This window comes from Salminus brasiliensis, chromosome 5, assembly GCF_030463535.1.
Source record: "Salminus brasiliensis chromosome 5, fSalBra1.hap2, whole genome shotgun sequence".
NCBI lineage: Eukaryota > Metazoa > Chordata > Actinopteri > Characiformes > Bryconidae > Salminus > Salminus brasiliensis.
This window is the reverse complement of record NC_132882.1, coordinates 31,106,085-31,122,811: the sequence shown is the minus strand read 5'-3', so window position 1 is coordinate 31,122,811 and position 16,727 is coordinate 31,106,085. Positions and strand designations below refer to the sequence as shown.

General features: G+C 41.0%; 2 protein-coding genes across 2 annotated transcripts in view; both read right to left on the bottom strand.

Annotated features, from left to right (window-relative positions):
• On the bottom strand, window positions 1-4,986 carry LOC140555659 (putative ferric-chelate reductase 1). The gene is made up of 12 exons (XM_072678958.1): window positions 4,933-4,986; window positions 4,619-4,813; window positions 3,793-3,894; window positions 3,525-3,669; window positions 3,071-3,181; window positions 2,867-2,982; window positions 2,670-2,756; window positions 1,656-1,747; window positions 1,406-1,464; window positions 1,148-1,285; window positions 750-775; window positions 1-90 (listed from the first exon to the last, which is right to left on the bottom strand). Exons 1-12 carry the CDS (start codon window positions 4,984-4,986, stop codon window positions 1-3), a joined length of 1,215 nt encoding a protein of 404 aa, XP_072535059.1.
• Window positions 4,987-7,859: 2,873 nt separating this feature from the next.
• LOC140555658 (glycogen debranching enzyme-like) overlaps window positions 7,860-16,727 on the bottom strand; it is a 28,142-nt gene continuing 19,274 nt past the window's right edge. The window contains exons 15-33 of the mRNA XM_072678956.1: window positions 16,196-16,351; window positions 15,919-16,069; window positions 15,637-15,761; window positions 14,762-14,874; window positions 13,914-14,048; window positions 13,651-13,781; window positions 13,427-13,563; window positions 13,211-13,344; window positions 12,185-12,360; window positions 11,877-11,979; window positions 11,131-11,356; window positions 10,218-10,329; window positions 9,952-10,087; window positions 9,702-9,814; window positions 9,225-9,436; window positions 9,019-9,116; window positions 8,305-8,392; window positions 8,095-8,228; window positions 7,860-7,995 (exon numbers count right to left, since the gene is read on the bottom strand). Coding sequence (XP_072535057.1) covers window positions 7,860-7,995; window positions 8,095-8,228; window positions 8,305-8,392; window positions 9,019-9,116; window positions 9,225-9,436; window positions 9,702-9,814; window positions 9,952-10,087; window positions 10,218-10,329; window positions 11,131-11,356; window positions 11,877-11,979; window positions 12,185-12,360; window positions 13,211-13,344; window positions 13,427-13,563; window positions 13,651-13,781; window positions 13,914-14,048; window positions 14,762-14,874; window positions 15,637-15,761; window positions 15,919-16,069; window positions 16,196-16,351 — 2,616 coding nt within the window. The remainder of the gene's footprint in view (window positions 7,996-8,094; window positions 8,229-8,304; window positions 8,393-9,018; window positions 9,117-9,224; window positions 9,437-9,701; window positions 9,815-9,951; window positions 10,088-10,217; window positions 10,330-11,130; window positions 11,357-11,876; window positions 11,980-12,184; window positions 12,361-13,210; window positions 13,345-13,426; window positions 13,564-13,650; window positions 13,782-13,913; window positions 14,049-14,761; window positions 14,875-15,636; window positions 15,762-15,918; window positions 16,070-16,195; window positions 16,352-16,727) is intronic.

Sequence of the window (16,727 nt, the reverse complement as noted above, 5' to 3'; positions counted from 1 at the left end):
CTACGACATGCCAATTCCAGACAGGAGTGTCAACAAGAATGCCAGGTTCCCGAGGAAGAACAGGATCAGGAGAATCAGTTCTGTGCTACCCTGGTGCAAACAAACAAACAAACAAACAAACTTCAGCATGTGTATAATTGCCTAAATGTGCTAGGCTATTATAGTTCAAGCCAAGTGTGCACCCTTTCTGGTTGCTCTATTAGAAACCCCTGCCTTATAGCTTAACATTGCTGGTGTACAGTTAGCTCACCTGTTGACGTATAATCAAGGGTCAGTTTCTGACCGCAGAGCTGCTCTTGTCTGGATATTTCTGGGTGGTGGACCTATTCTCAACCCTGGCATGAAATCCAGGCACTACATGCACTACCAATTCCACATTCATGCCAGTGTTACTTTCAACTGCTGTGTTAAAAAGCGTCCACTCCTCCAGAAATATCTTGGCGATGGTGGTCCTGTGGTCAGAAACTGATGCATGATGAAACAATGATGAATAGGATAGATAGTGGTCGAATTGTGTAGCAACAGGTGGTCCATAGTCTATAGTACACACCATACTAAGTAATTTGACCAGCAGTGTCCAAACATTTGCAGATAACTATAATGTATATAGTGATTCTGTAATGCACTGTATGTAGATCTCTGTATGTAGAAAGTGATGGGTGAGTGGAAATACAAGAGTAAGAGTTTCCAAATAAGTGTATAGTTCATATGAAAAGTCTTGTATTCATATTATGTCTTGACATACTTACCAGTTCACCAGCTGATTCTTTCTCAGCTGTGAAAGACAGACAAAAATTAGCCAGTTTTACAACATAACTTATCTACTACTAACTCTTAAATACACTAAATGATTTAATCGTGTGAAAATGAAAAGGGATTTGTTGTGAAATGCTCTATTATAGAGAAACATGGAGTATTTTTAAAAAATACATATATATTAAGGAAAATCACTATTGTACACTCATCAGCTTAACACAAGATCAAGATCAGAAGTGTGAAAGGAGAAAGGAGATTTTGGACAGAATAGAATAGAATAGAATAGAATAGAATAGAATAGAAGATTTTTTATTCTGTATATATTGACACCAGAACCTCTGGTTCCCACCACCACTGTAAAGAAATCAGCTGTGATGCATTTGAGATTTACCCTTTCTCTTCCACAACATATGACTTTCTTGAAGAACAAAAAACAGTGCCTCCCAGCCGACAAATCCTCCCATCACCTTGAGGAGCCACTGCTCTGGAGATTGGTCGAAAAACGACAAGCCAGTGAATATGGCTGCCACTGTGATGGGAAATGAAAAAGAACCAACATACACTTCATGAAGTAGCTCTCATTTCACAAGGGAGACCCATGTAGCATTGCTTAATGTTAGTTAACAGTGTAAACAGTGCTTTCGCCTACCTGCAAGAACCTTAATGACAAGCGCCATTACAGAATGTAACCAATTGAAAATGAATCTCCTGCAGGGGGAGAATGACAAGGCAAGATAACAGAGTGACAAAGGTGTACATTGTGCTGTGAAACCACAGTGTTCCACCATGGCTGGGAGATAGAAACTGCTCACAGCCATAGTTCTGAATAGCTTGGTGGTGCAACATGCATTTGGCATACAGCAGTGATATGAGGTGGAACGCTGTGAATAAACTCTCACCATTTATGTTGAGGTGCACAGCGGAAGGCAGCAGCTATCGGCTGGATCAGGCTGAGGATCATGACTAGGCATCCTAATATTGGGTGAGCCCCCTAAAAAACATGGCCAGGCCAGGGTATAGCGTTACCATATAGTTCACTAGAGTTTGCAGCCAACGAGTGTGCTATCTGGCTCCCAAACCACAAGTAGATATTTAATTAAGATTGTGGAGTTTACAGTTGTATACTGTTCAAATGTGCACAAAAGATTCAGACTTCTAAAGAAAACTCAGTTTCAAGGAGTTTCTGAAGTATGCCGAGGTAATTTGTGGTATACGTGGAGCAATTATAAGGTGGAGAGTGGAGTAAAAATAGTAAATGTTAAATACAGTGAATATTTCTCATTCTGAGATTGTTGTAAGAATTGTATAATGATTATTTATTATCATTAACGCCACATTTAAATCAACTTGCACAGAGAATTAGGCTTCTTTTATTGACTGAAAATGTTGTTGGTTTCTAGAAATAATGTTTAAAACAAGAAAAATGATCTGCCAAAATATTAATAAGTAATATATTAGACTGGATAATGACATAATATTCGTACTACATTCTAAAAATTTAAAATATTATAGTATATTAAGCTAGATTTAGAAATTCCAAGGTCTGCATCATTTCTTCTCTAGGGCCTGTCCTGTCAGGTAAGCGTTACCAGTAAATGTAAAAGTAAAAGTAGGTTAGTAAAAGACTTCTCTTCTGACTGGCTGTTCTGAATTGTTTCTTATTCAAAAGGCAGCCTACACTGAAACACTCCTTATAACATCAGCGTGAATGGGTGGAGATAAACTGCAGAAGGTTGATCAGGAAAAAATGTCAAACAATAGTACATTTAAAACAAGCGAGTTCTGCAGCTTAGTTTTCTGTAGCTTTGAGAAAGTGAATGATATGGATAGACTGGAAAAAAATTCCAATTGTTTAAAAAAACCAGGGAAAAGAAGGAATGGAAAACAGGTCTACATTTATAGTGAACACTTACCCTACGCCATCCCCTAATGTGTGCAAACTCCAGGATGAATGCAATTGCCGTTGCAACAACAGTGAAGGACATTAAAGATGCATGTGTCTGAGAAGAGAGAGCAGAGTATGCCAGCATCAGTCATACAGTACGGAAGGACAAGCCTTCAAATAACCTGTTTGTTGTTTTTAAATGTTGTCAGTGTAATAAAAGCCTACCAAGAACCAGAAGTCTTTACCACAGCAACCTTTTCCCTTGGTGACTGCCTTCAAGTAGCGTGCAGTGATCATGCCTAGACTAGAAGTGGTCATCCAGGCAATCAGCATTAGAGAACCTGGTACAGAGTATGGTCATTAGAAGAGAAATAGAACACCACATATCCAGGACTGTTAAAAAGAAATGCACAAGCCAGTGCTACAAACCATGGGCTTTACTGATTGGAGGGTGCTGCGCATGTTGGACGATCTGTGGGTTCAGTACATCCACTCTGGAATCACTGACGAATCGATTACTGCCATGAAACTGGATTAGACCTGCCAGTATAAGAAAGTACTGATTAGTCATTGGTCTTCGATGATGGACTTGCAGACAAAACCTTTTTAGAGCCTTCATTTTTCAAATACAGCTGTTTCAGCCATCAATCACTACAGGGCATTTTGCAATCGCTTCAAATTCAAATATATAAACAATGAGCCCAATGTTGCTCTTTCGTTCTCTGAACTGGGTTGCAGTCTTTTAGAAACCTTATCTGTACCTTATCTCAGCTACATTTAATAAGGCCCGTCTCTGGAATTCCTGTCGGACTGTGGCTTCAACGCTCCGTGCTTAACTTCTCTTACTGCTATTTCAACCTCAACTCTCTGCTTACTCACGCACCATCAGTAGTGGAGCCATAGGCGAACAAGAGGAAGTAAGAGCCGTTCTGTCCAGAGGTCGTCGCAGTACTGATGGGGTTTTGCGAAATGAAAGAACAGCTGATGACTCTGTCCATAATTGATGCTCTGATGTCTGATACATTACCCTGTAAGACATGGGAAGAGGACAGTAAACATATACAGGCCTCATTTCCTAGGTCTGGCCAGACTTGTACTTACTGAACACCTCTATGGTTCAGTAGACAGACTTTATGGAAGGGCTCTGGTACCAGTGGTATGATTGTTGGTCGGGTTCTTCCAGTGGAGTGGGCGCGCTGCACTTGGACAGTTCCGTTACTGTCAGTGCCACAAAAGTAGATGTCATCGTTCCCCTTGGGGGAAGAAAAAAGGAATAAGCAATAAATCTAATGCATAAGTGCACATAAGGACATCTATTAAAGTAAAGGTACTGCATATCAACAGCAGCTCTATTTTAAATGGGTAAGTCAAAATGGTAAGTCAAAATGGGTAAGTAAAAATGGTGTGCATATATTGCCGCTGTCCAGTGAAAAACATGTATTTCCAAAATGGTGACTTTACAGGAGAAGATTTTGAATGGAAGTTAATGTAAAATAAGAGTTTTCTAGTTATTTTAAAAGACTATTGGTCGATTCATCTATAATTATTTACACACTGTACAGAGCAGCTACAGGTTTTAAACAATAGAGAAAACTGACAACTGCCAGATGTCCATGACATTAATACATAGTAAACATTCAGCATAATGCCGAAAATCGATTGAATTTTTTTGATCAATTTATATTATTATATGTAATATAATATTTTAATATATTAACATGTGGTATGTGCATACATTGCCACATATTTAGCACATATTTAAAACGTACATATTTTTTTCTTCCATTCATTATTCCATAGCAAATAATATGAATACAAGGCATATATTTATGTATCGCATTACTAACATTCAACAAATAAATACCAAGTATTATATTTACCAATTTGGAAAACCTTATGACATCACTGATCCAAATGGAAGAGCAAGTGTTTAAAAAACCTGAAACAACAAACGGTTTACAAGAGAGAAGACCATACCATGATCTGATCATCTGAAAACCCAAAGGAGATGTAGCCAGCCGCTTGACCCTGGAGTTCAACTGAGATTCCTAAAGCAGAGGACAATGGCATGGAGGCCATGAAGTAGCAGCTTGGGTCCGCAGCAGGATCGCAGTTAGGGGGTTGGCTAAAGCAGACTTTCTCAGTCCCACATCCGGCACTGGATATGGACATCTGTAAAAGAGTCCAGGATTAATGATACAGTACAGCTTCCAGCGCCAGAGGTGGTCTGTAATGCAGTCTGTGATCACGTATATAAAACAGGCCTGTGTCTGACCAGCGCAGATACTCACTGCAGTGGAGGCTTTCACCATACACACCCAGATCAAGAGATGATGCACACGCATCTACGAAGATAAAAAAGTGGAAATTGAAATATGAGAACATCTGGAAATTTCATTTGTATCATTCTCATTAACAGATTGTTGTTGTTTTTTGTTTTCGCATCTATAAAGTGATCTTATCAAGTGACATGATTTCTCAGCATTGGCAGATCCTTTCATTCCTTCGAGTAACGTTTCCTGAAATGATTTGCCAGCATGGCAGGATCCTTTCCCTGAACAAAATTCCTGAGAATGGGTAAAATGTCTACAAAACAGGTTACATAAATGCTACTATATTACTACAAAAACTTCATATTGCCTATAGAGGAGATGGCCTGAAGTATCTATCTATACACCTATACACTTTATACACCTATACATTTCCATTATTTCAACATCTCTTACTTTCACCGGCCGTCTTTCACCATGTAGCACGCACCAAGCTCTGATTATGAATATTAATGTAAACACTGGAGACTGCATATCAATATCCTTCATGCAACATTCTGAATAAACAACCATAAACACACTGTTCATTAAAACCTAATGATTACAACTGTTTAAAGATGCACATAAATCTACAGGTATGAAATGGCTCACTTATTTACTCACCTTGGATTAGAAGTGCAGTGCTGGGATGAACTGTAAACTGTAAGTCTAGGTCAGTGGTGGGGCACAACCAAACAGTAAACCAATTTTAGAACCGCTGGGATCTTCCCTATAAAAGTTGACAGCGCTAAGGTGGGAGGAACAAGTCGCCTTTAGACTGCCATAACACACTGCTGTTGTTTAAACATTAATTTGAGCGTTCACGCTCAGCAAACAGACACTGTTGTGTCACCTTTATTAGCCAAGGCCACCGGAGCAATACATCACACAAGTGTTCGTGTCTCGCATAATAACATTTTGTCTTCAGAAAAGGAAAAAAAAAAAAAATGAAGATAATAATTTGCCTGTTTAAGCAGAAACTGTGTGAGACGTGATCGTGGAAGATACTCTGCAGTCTTGAGTAATAGAAGAATGTGATTAAGCAGTTCAATTAAGAAAAGAAGAAGGAAGAAAGGGGAAAAAAACAAAACCCACACCTCACAGGAGCCCAGAAGTCAAATCAGAGATAAGAAAAGCCAATGACGTCAGTCCTGTCAAATCTCCAAGCCTCGGTAATATCACTTCTCCAAGCCTCTGCATTAAGATGTGTTCAGTGCTGCCAGATCTACATGTGAGTCACTGGCAACTCAAGCACTCAAGGGCAAGAGCTTGATTATTTTATCATCAGTCTTTTATGATTCCTTCACCAAGGAATCAGACGAATGTGCCAGATGATGATCTGACCATGACTTTGCAAAACAAAGAAAAATTCCATTTCAAGTTGTATTGTTTATTGTACTTTAAATGTCAGTAGGGTCAGTACCTTCTTGCCCCTATCTTGGAGTCCACGGCACATTGCAAGTTGTTCCTGCACTTGATTAAGAAACAGTCAGGTGAAAAAATCTGGACACCCTATGAACACCTTTTAGAGTAGTTAAACAGCTGGACATGTATTACTACCTGTAATGTCTCAAATTAGAATCAGCTGCAGATGATCAGGACTTTGGAGGAGGACTTGTCTTATTTAAACCTCAGACATGTAGTTTGGTTTGCTCTTGATTGATGGTGAAGGGGGATCACCATGGCCAGATCCAAAGAACTTCAGACAAAAGGTTGTAGATGCAGAGGAGTCTGAGGAAGGAATTTAAAAAGATCTCTGAGCCATAAGAAATCAGTTGTTCTACTGTCCACTAAATTATTCACAAGCGAAACAACTGCCAACCAGGCGAGATCAGGCCGTGCTTGCAAGTTCAGTCCAAGAGCAGACAGCATAAAGAGCTTTGACGGCAATAGGTTTCCTGATTGCACAAAATCTAGTCTCTTTCTGATGGTAGATGCTGTACCTTGACAGCAACGGTGGCAAGAGCTGCTTGTAGGTGATGACATTTTATGGTGGTTGGTTATTTCTTTATGCGTTGTGCAGTGCTATCTGGGGCTGAACTTGCCAGGACAGCATGACCTGACCAGGTCTAATCTAATGAGACAGATAGCACTTCTGATTTTAGAGTAATAAACATAGGGGTGTTCTAACTTTTTTCTTACTACAATTTGATTTTATATTAATTACATTATACAAATGATTAAAAAGACCTTTCTTCAGGTTTATTTGTTTAGTTAGGCTATCTTTTTACTTTTACCCCCATCTCTTAACACTGGTCAAATGAAGATTGAATGTCCATTTGTTTAAATATGTCAAAAGAAAGTTATCATAAGGTGTATTTTTTTCCACATGACTGTTAATATCACTCACCCTGTGTCAAAAAAAAAACTTATTGTTAAATTAAAAATACAAATAGCTCTAAAGGAATCAAAACCATCTCCAAGCAAACTTGTATCATAATGATGTACAGACATTTCATAACCTAGAATCTAGAAGACACTGATTTCAAGAATCAATATATATTGTATATAGGGAAAATAATGTAAAACATAAGGCATCATCATGTATCACAGAGTATGTCGACTGTTTCTCCTGGCTTGATAGCAGTCAATAGAACAACACATACAAATGAAACCTCCAGATTCAAGAAGTTTGGAAAACATCACACATTCTTCAACATCTGATCTGGCCTAATGTCAGCTTATGCTGGTGTGGTACAATAATAAACAACGCTAAGCGAGGAGTACCCTAATTAACAGGTTTCTTGCATGCCAGCTGGTTCTCCTCAGTTATGCTTTCATGTCTGACCAGACATGCGTGGCACAGAAAACATGTTTACGGCACACTTTACAATTTGTACCGATCAGTAGACACTAGCCCCTTTCAGGTTAGTGACAATCCCACAGGTCCAACAAGTCTGTAGCTCTATCTACAGGTCGTCAGCATCACAAAGGTCATGCAGGACTTCCAGAATTGTGGCAATCGACCAGGCCTGAGTCTCACAACTAAAGGGGCAGTATCGTCCATTTTCATTGGTCAGCTCAGGTAGGCCCTTCCAGGGGGATCTGGAACACACCAGAATAATTCAAATGATCAGACTTAATCTACTTTTCTACTTGTTTGCGCGATGTTTGGTTCGCATCTGTCTTGGAGCTCTGGCTTACCTTTCTAGGTGGACATGATGTCTGGAGAGGACATTCTTTACCAGGGACACTGTATGATCATAGACCTCTTGGCCTATGTGTTTGGCAAAGTAAAGTTTGGCTCTTAAGAAGTAGCCGACTGGCCAAAGCCATTCCTGCAAAGGAAGGACAAAATGTTCAAGAAGCTCTATAAATACATCAGCTGCATGGTATTCTGTCAAGAGAACATACAGGCCCTTGGTGGTAGTTGAAGCCTTTGGCAAGGTTGTAGTTGTCATTGTCCAGGGCGTTGTCGTAGACACCACAGTAAACCATGTCGCTGTCAAACATGAACAAAAATAAGCCATCTTGAACCAGTGCAAGCCAATGGCACAATGATCTGAAACAGCTACAGTATGGCAATGGTCACCAACTCTCCTACTGGAGACCAACATATTGCCATAATCCTCAGACTTGTCTTAGTAGTGCTGGATTAGCTAGATTTGGCTTGGAGGTGGAACCAGTATTAGGATCAGTGACCACTGCACTCACTAATGTTGCTTGAAGAAGGAAGTCAACCAGGTTTCCTTATCTGTTTATAGAAATTACTAGAAGAAATTATTCCAAGAAGGAAAACCATTGCCTCAAAAGGACTGATCTCTGTTTTTAGCTGAAGGGGTGGAGTTAAACTGATGATTTGGCTAGCTTGAATTGGTGGATATATATAAATGCTTTGTTGTTAGTGACATCACAAAAAATAATGCAGGGCCCTGTATGTATTCATTTGTCCTGTATAGTATTACCTCTATGGGGTTTTCACACAACAACACCTCTACTTTAGCACAATATTTTGGCCTCTCTACCCATCTCTGGTTGTAACGTCCTTCATGCCAGTATAGTGAAAATGTTTCACTTTCAAATCTCTTTACTATTTATGATACATGATTTAATACTAGCTTCACTCACTCTGGGTCCAAGGTCTTCATTCCCAGGGGCCCAAGAAGCTTCTTCTCAGCTACCTCTAAAGCAGCCCATGCTCTTTCTACTGTAAACAACTCAGGAGCCTGAAAAACAGAGTACACTTTCAAACAGAACCCTAACTACATTCTGAGAACCTTCATCTGAAATACTACCGCATGTTCAGATTGTGGTACGACTGAAGTAGTGCTTACCACCACCATTGCAATGGTAAAGTTGGGTCGGAGCTGGTAGTCACACCAGGGGCTGGAGGCCCCATAACTGTCCTTATAAATGCCCCTCTTGTGGACCAGCTCTGGGTGTTGCTCATTTGTATCTTTTGGGTCAGAAGATACATAGAATATCTTTTCAAAATTGTCCTGGATCCTCTGGTTCCATTCCTCATAGGATACTTTGTGTGTTTCACCTGGCAAAAAAAAACCACACACACACACCAGTGGTTATTCAATATAGTGATTTTTAGTAGGTTGGTATTTTTAGCAGGTTTGTACAAAGCAGCCTAACAGAAACCCAGGTCTAGGCCCCTGGCAAGCAGGCCAATCCTGTGTGGCAAGCAAAAAAACCCTAATATAAGAGAAGGAAATGGAATGCAGGTGGCCCCATGCCTTGCTAAAACATGTGATTCATCATGATGCTAATACTCCAGCTAATAATCCAGCTATAAGACATACCGTCTCTATGAACACTGACAGAGGAGTAGGGGAAGTGGCCATTATTGTTCAAGTGCATCAACCACCGCACAGTGGACTTGCAGAGACCCACAATCTCCACCGCAGAGCCATCCCTGAAAACAAACAAATGCTGCTGACCCACATTCTTCCTTGATAAGAACATCATCAGGAAACAAACAGCCTTCACCTGAAAGCCCCTTCTTGGTTCCTCCTAAGAGAAATTTATTGGAAGAGGCTGTGGCTGCAGTACCTGGGCGTGGCAGGTATTCCTCGATTGCCTGCTTTGTCACTCTCCCCCATTTTGTCCATCCACGTCCCACAGTTGAAACGATTTCCTCCATACACAAAGCCTGTGTCTTGGTTCACTTTTGCCTCCACAGTAAATCCTGTTCATGTAGATATATGTGGCAGATATGAAGGGTAGAAGGGTAGAAGACTGCGGTATTGAGCATAGGTTCATGGGATGATTAGTGTTCACAGACTGTGATGTGGGAATTGGGCTAACTAGTAGCTAACCTTCATCTCTCATGTTACGATCAATCTGTGGTCCGGCATTGCGCTCCCTGAATTCGATTCCTTGCATGTGGCGCTGTAGGGCCTCTTGAATGACCTCGTACAGAGGCTGGTCCTGGGAAAGAGATATTACAGCTCAGGGAGGACAGGCTTTCCTGTTCTTATGCAGCAAATCATACTAAATGCTATACTGTCTTTCCTTACTGCTAAGGATGAGGATTGTATATTAACGGGGATACAACACAAAGCACAGAGGTTCTCAGCTCTTAAGAGGTTTCTGGGTTCAATGATACAAACCACAAATCAGGAAAGATTTAATTTGGTAAAAAGTGTGCTAGACCAGGGAAAATACCAAAAAAGTACATGGCACAAGTTCTCAAAGACCAGAATGGGGGAAATATTGATCTTCTCATGTCAAAAGCAATTAAATCAATGGAATCTGTCTGCACAAATAATTATGCAGATCTTCTCAGAGGCACCTGAGCTTTGGAATGTTTTTCCAAAGCATTGAGAATCGCGCATATTTGGTGGCACTTAGCCTAAGGTTTTAGTATTTGCAGCTGACCTGATGCTATACAAGACCACCTCCTGTCTGCTGTTCAGTCCCTATCCTTTGCCCTCCCAGTCCTAGATAGGTTTAAGAGAATCTAAGGTTATAAACTGAATTTACATAAGATAACTTTTTTTCCATTAAATTCTGCAATTTGCACCTCATAGTATCCAAGATGCCCTTTAGGGTTCCTCAGTACGGCTCAACCTACTTGAGGGTCTGTGTTATGAGTAAAGCTTCAGGATCTGTCAGATGCCAATTAGGAACACATACAGCAACTTAATGTGTTGTTCCTTGCTTAAATTAAATGATAAATTACAAATGAAACAAAAAAGCTACCACAATAACCAGTGCATGTGTTCCTACCACAGTTCCTGCAGGTTGAGGCTCCGAATCATCCGTAGGGTACATGCGTGACACGGGACATGCGAGTATGGCAGTGCCTTGGGGTACCATGGCACAGTAGTCCTGGATGCACTGGAGCCACCACCACACAGCGTCCCGGCAGTTAAAACGCGCACCCACACCCTCTCCCAACAAGTTAGGGATTAGGCCATGTCTTAAAGTACCAGCAAAGGCAAGGATGATGTTCCTGTGGAGAAAAAAATATTTCAGACTATTCTCTTAAACATTCTAATTACACAGTGCTAACTGGTCTCCAGTATGTCTGCGTGTCAAAATTCTTTATCAGCTGAATTACAACCAGCAAGAATTGGAAAATTCAATTTAATTAAATGAATAACTTAATTCTTAGGTAGTTATTCAATAATGTTTTAAATTTGAAAGAGTTATGCATAAGCATGACTGCTTACATTAAGTAAGTACATTTGGGGGTTGGGGTTCTTTTGTCTTCAAATGGTATGGTTTGATGAAATGGGCATTTGAAGCACAGTTCATCACACCATGCTATTTAAAAGACATACAATACACTATCTTTGTAAAAAGCTCCATTCTGATTTCAGGTACCAACGGCACTAAAAACATTATTTAGAAAGCAGTATAGAGGTCAAGGTATTTGCACTGCTTTCATAAAGGTTTTGAACAATACTCAGTATCTTTCACTCAATATCTAAAGATATCGGCCTATCCGGGAATTAAATGGTCAAGCATACCTTGCTTCTATGTGCCTTCCGGTGACGAGTAAGAGGCCACGCAGAGCTATGAAGGTGTCACGGCCCCAGCAACGGAAGATCCCACACGAGAAATGAGGCAGGCCTGTATAACAGAGGAGCAGACTCCGTAACATTTCACAGTTATATAGACTCCTGTATATATACTTGATTTGCACACATGTGGATTATACAGTACAAATTGTCCAAAATAGTGTTAAAAAAGTATCCGAGTTCTTAATTAATTCAAGGTTTTTTAACCCTTGCTAATCTACCACCAAGAATCTTCAGAGTCACATAGCACTGTATACCTGCAGCCAAAGATACACAGCACTGTTCCTCCTGTTTGGTGACGGGATTGAGGCGATATGGGACGTTCTCCAAGGCAGGTGAGAGGGGGGGCAAGGCGGGGACCCGACCCACGCCACACATCTGCACGGAGCCTAGTGCCAGCTGCTTCACCAGGGTCGAGCCACTCTGCACAAAGCTGCAATTTCCAGAAATCACCAAATTATAAAGCACATAAACTCCTACAGCACTGTCTGCTCCACCTTCTATTTAATGTTCTTCTTCGATGGATTAAAATATTAGCACGGGGGTGGTTTATATGAATGGCATCTTTAAAAATGGTATAGTTTTATTTGCCTGACTACTTCTTTAACCACAACAGAATGTTACTCAAATGTTGCTGATCAGCCAAGCCATAACTGTGGTCCAAAGTTTGTACCTGATTTTCAGCTACAAAGCTAATGTATCTAACAAGAAAAGAAGCATATATACAATCAACAGCCTGCCTAAATCATCACACATGTCTTAAATCATGCTGTTTATTTGTAATTCCAGCATGTATTCTAAATTACTGCATAGCTCAGCTGTTATGTGATGTAAACAGTCATTTAGGATGGTCTTAGATTAAACTTTTTGGATGTACAGTGGTCAATGCAATTATAGCCTAAAATGACTAGTAAATATACACATCTTCTGAGTTTTATATATAATATTGACCCTGTTAATCATAAAATAAAATTCTGAAAAGATATTGGGGGTAAAAAAACAAACAAATAGACAACACAGCTATCTGTTTTTCTTGCTATACTACCCCTGAGACTGGCAAACAAAAATGTTGAACTGTGGCCCTCTAAATTCTTCTTGTACGCTAGTACACCCAGCAGTCTAGAAACACTACTGCTTCCATTTCTTGTTAGTTACATTAGACACAGAGGTCCAGTGCCAAAGAAGCCAACTATGGACACCAAACATGTCGTGGCTGACTGACTAAGGGAGAAAATCTTTTGCCAAACTATTCTTCTTCAAACAGCTGAGTGCTGGATACAAACCTTGACATATTTTTGAACACTGCATCCACAGCCGAGGCATATGCTCCAACGATAATGCCATCAAAGTAACAGGGTACAAGATACCGTGGGATATGCTTAAGGTAGGTGAATACGGCATGGAACCACTTCCCCACCTGAGACATTTCAAACGCAACAGAAGTCAGACCAGATCATTCTGAAGAACACAATGGTAGATCAAGTTAAAAAATGTCTTACCTCCCGCAGAGCTCCACCTTTGGTCATGAGCCGGGAGCTAATGTAGTCCAGCATCCAATCGCCTTGCCTCAGGTTGTCACAGAAGGGGTGTCCCAGGTCATTCTTGGGCCGAATGTCTGACAGCACTGACACAAAACCTGTGTACAAAAGCAGACCCCAGTAGGTCATGCAGAGAAACTTTTGAACTTTAGTAAAAATAGAGAAGAAGTTGGTTGTGGTTGTACCTTGAAGGCCTCCATACTTCATCGCCATCCAGGACGGGATATTGTAGCATCCTCCACCATCATCCTGCTCCTCAGCGTCGCAGCGGAACAGCAGCACGTTTAGCTCAGCCAAGGACAGCTTAGACATGAGGCTTAGGGCAGAGAATGCACAAAAAGACATTTCCAGAAAGGGACTCAAAAGACTCTGTATACGACCACTAACCTGCCATCTGCAAACTAAAGAAACCAAGCCAGGATGCAAAGAGTGAAGGTCGAGTGCTTACAATTCCAAGGCAATTTTCAAAATGCCAGGGACATCAGGGTCAGTTAGACAGCCAGATTTATACAGACGGTTGAACTGTGAAAGTTGAGTGCGTAGGAAGCCCACTGTGTTCCGAGATTTTGGGTCCAGACTCACCCTGAAATTGGCCAAAAAGAACAGAAATGCAAATCTTTTATCCAAATCTCTTGGTTATATGTAAAGCTATTTACCTGCGCAGTATGTTCAACCGTAACTTTAGAATAAATAAAAATAAACAAATTGAAACAATTTTTTTAAATTGTGTAAATAAACAAGAGTACCTAATTTATTTAATCAGTCCTTCATTAAAGTAAATCAGAAGAGTTGTTGGTGGAACTGAATAAACCCACACAGTGTCGAGATTGAAGCTGATCCAGGCATATTTTAGTGGATCAGGTATCTGCTATTTTAATCCCAGTTCAGTCTTTGTTGTTGTTGGTGTTCAGAGCGCTATCTGGTGTACTCAAAGCGCCATTAATGGACCTAACTGCCCAGCCAGCGGCACTGAGGAGCGTGCTCGGAAGGTAAATAACCTAGCGTGGGGCTATATTACAGTGGAATATGAAAACATAACAGTTTCTGCAACTATATAAAACTTCTGTAGAAACAATTTGTTTCACTGGCGGGGGAACCACACGCCTTTGTATTGATTTGACTGCAGTGTTTAAAAGAAACTTGGAGCTGAATGGAACAGGGAAGTGAGTCAGACTGGATTATAAGATAAATACACCTAGAAATGGTATATTGTGTTAAACGAAACGTATTATGCTAAATAACTTATTTAGTAGTTGGGTTAGAGGTCCAGTCAGAATATGATGTTGTGGGTTTTACCTGAAAGCAATCACACTGCCTGGAGTAAGCTGATTAAACACAATCTCCTGAACAAACTCATTGCGGCCTTTTGTCGTGGCATCTCCCTGCTGTACAATTTTGCTGTCCTTGATCTGTCAAAGCAAGAAATAAATGAAGCAACTGTTTGTGCCTTTTCTGTCATGCATACCTGATCCAGCTAATCAGGGACCAGTCTCCAAACAGCATTTACACCTGTAGTTGGTCTGTAGCAAAATTGGAGTTTTCCCAGTGGTTTGGTTTGTGCATGACAATGTATCACAACAAACCACGTGAGAAGGCCCTGTGTTGCGGACTAGTGCAGTAATGATCTGAGCAATATGCCAGGCTAACGCCTGGCTATGGGAGCCATTTAGCTCAAACGTTTTTACCACTTTTTTTTTTTTTAACTCCAGCCCAGTTTGTTAACAAACCCTTCAGTCATGTGAATGATGCATTCCTTCAATGGTGCTGCTACTCGCAGAAATTCCAAGTAAGCTGGTGCTACCATGCTTTACATGTAGTTCCAATGTCACTGGTGTCGGTTATTTGCACGGCTGCAGATTAGACATATGTCTAATCTAGGATTCTTTAGGTGTGGTGCAAATAGATTGAGGTTCTGGAAAATGCACATGCTATTATTGACAGCTCACTATGATGTTTACCTTTCATACAGCTACACAGCATGGCACTACAAAACAAATGGTTGAACGAGGTGCTATGCAAGACTCATTTGTTGTGGATTTGACATTTTCAAGATTTCTGAGTCACTGCTTGTGTCCGATTACGTGATGCTATCCTTCCAAGCTGATGTAATATTTTAGCAGCATCCACCCCTGCCAAAGCCAGTCACCCTGCTGTTGGCAGGGTCAGGTTACCTGGAGATGTTCCCGGAGCTCCACCGTGTACTCAGACATGCCGTTAATATACTTCTCATCTTTCACATATGAGCCAGCGTCTCTCTGCACCATGCGTGCCTCCAGGATCACCTCCTCTATCTGACCTGTGGAACAGGAGAGTAGAGTATATGCAGTACATTGAGGTGGCAGTAGGTGTCCATACTATGAATTTAAGGGCGTATGTTTATCAGATTACAGTTTAGCATGAATATCAATACTTTGTCAGTGTAAGAAAAAAAGATCCAGAATTTGAGTGCAGACCTGGTATGAACATGGGAGAAACTCTCGCTCTGTACTGGTGTGTTTTGGGGTTTTTGAAGGCGGTTCGAGACACAGTCACCACCGACCGGTGCGTGCTCGGACAGTGTCTGGTTACTGCCACAGTATCTTCATCCAGCTGGTCTACGTAGACCTACAATCCACACACACATGCAGACACAGACAGCCCTAAACCGTGAGCCTAGAACTTTCCCCACTTCAGAAAGCCAAAGGTCTGAGCCAAACTCATTTGACATTTAGGCCTAGGTATCACGCAGACCTGTGTGAAGCCCTTTTCAGACAGCTCTTGGTGGAGCCTATTGAGTGCCAGCTTCCCTGCCATGATGCCTGACTGGAGGTTCACCTCACCAGGAGAGGAGGGCAGGGCATCTGCATTCCACTTGGAGTACAGCCTCTCCTCCTTGACCACTGAAACCTGTGGCAAAGCATCAAGAAGGTGCGGCAGTAAGTGCTGATCTACTGTGACTCAGGGTCAAAACACTGTGTAAAACCCAATGAACTGAAGCAATGTTTGTTAGGTCATTTAGGGAGAGATTATTTTATTGAGAAAACATTCATCCAAAAACATGTTTATGTTGATAGAGAGGGAGGTGTAAAAAGTCTTTTATCTGCACCAACTGGCAAAGCCTGATCAACGTGATCAAAGTCCCTCTTCGGCCTGCATTGTCCTGACCATCGGATAACCATTAACATAAAAAGTCAAGGCCAGCTTGGCTGATCGTTAATAGAGGTTGGGTTCGAAGTCGCATAGTGCATACTGCACACTCGTACCCCTAAAATCTCTACACTAA

Coding starts and splice junctions, on each gene's coding strand:
- LOC140555659 (XM_072678958.1), bottom strand. CDS start 4,986: ATGCGTGTGCATCATCTCTTGATCTGGGTGTGTATGGTGAAAGCCTCC. Junction 2,983..3,070: donor TCCAATCAGTAAAGCCCATG/GTTTGTAGCACT, acceptor ACTCTGTACCAG/GTTCTCTAATGCTGATTGCC. Junction 776..1,147: donor TATGTTGTGGAAGAGAAAGG/GTAAATCTCAAA, acceptor TGTCTTTCACAG/CTGAGAAAGAATCAGCTGGT.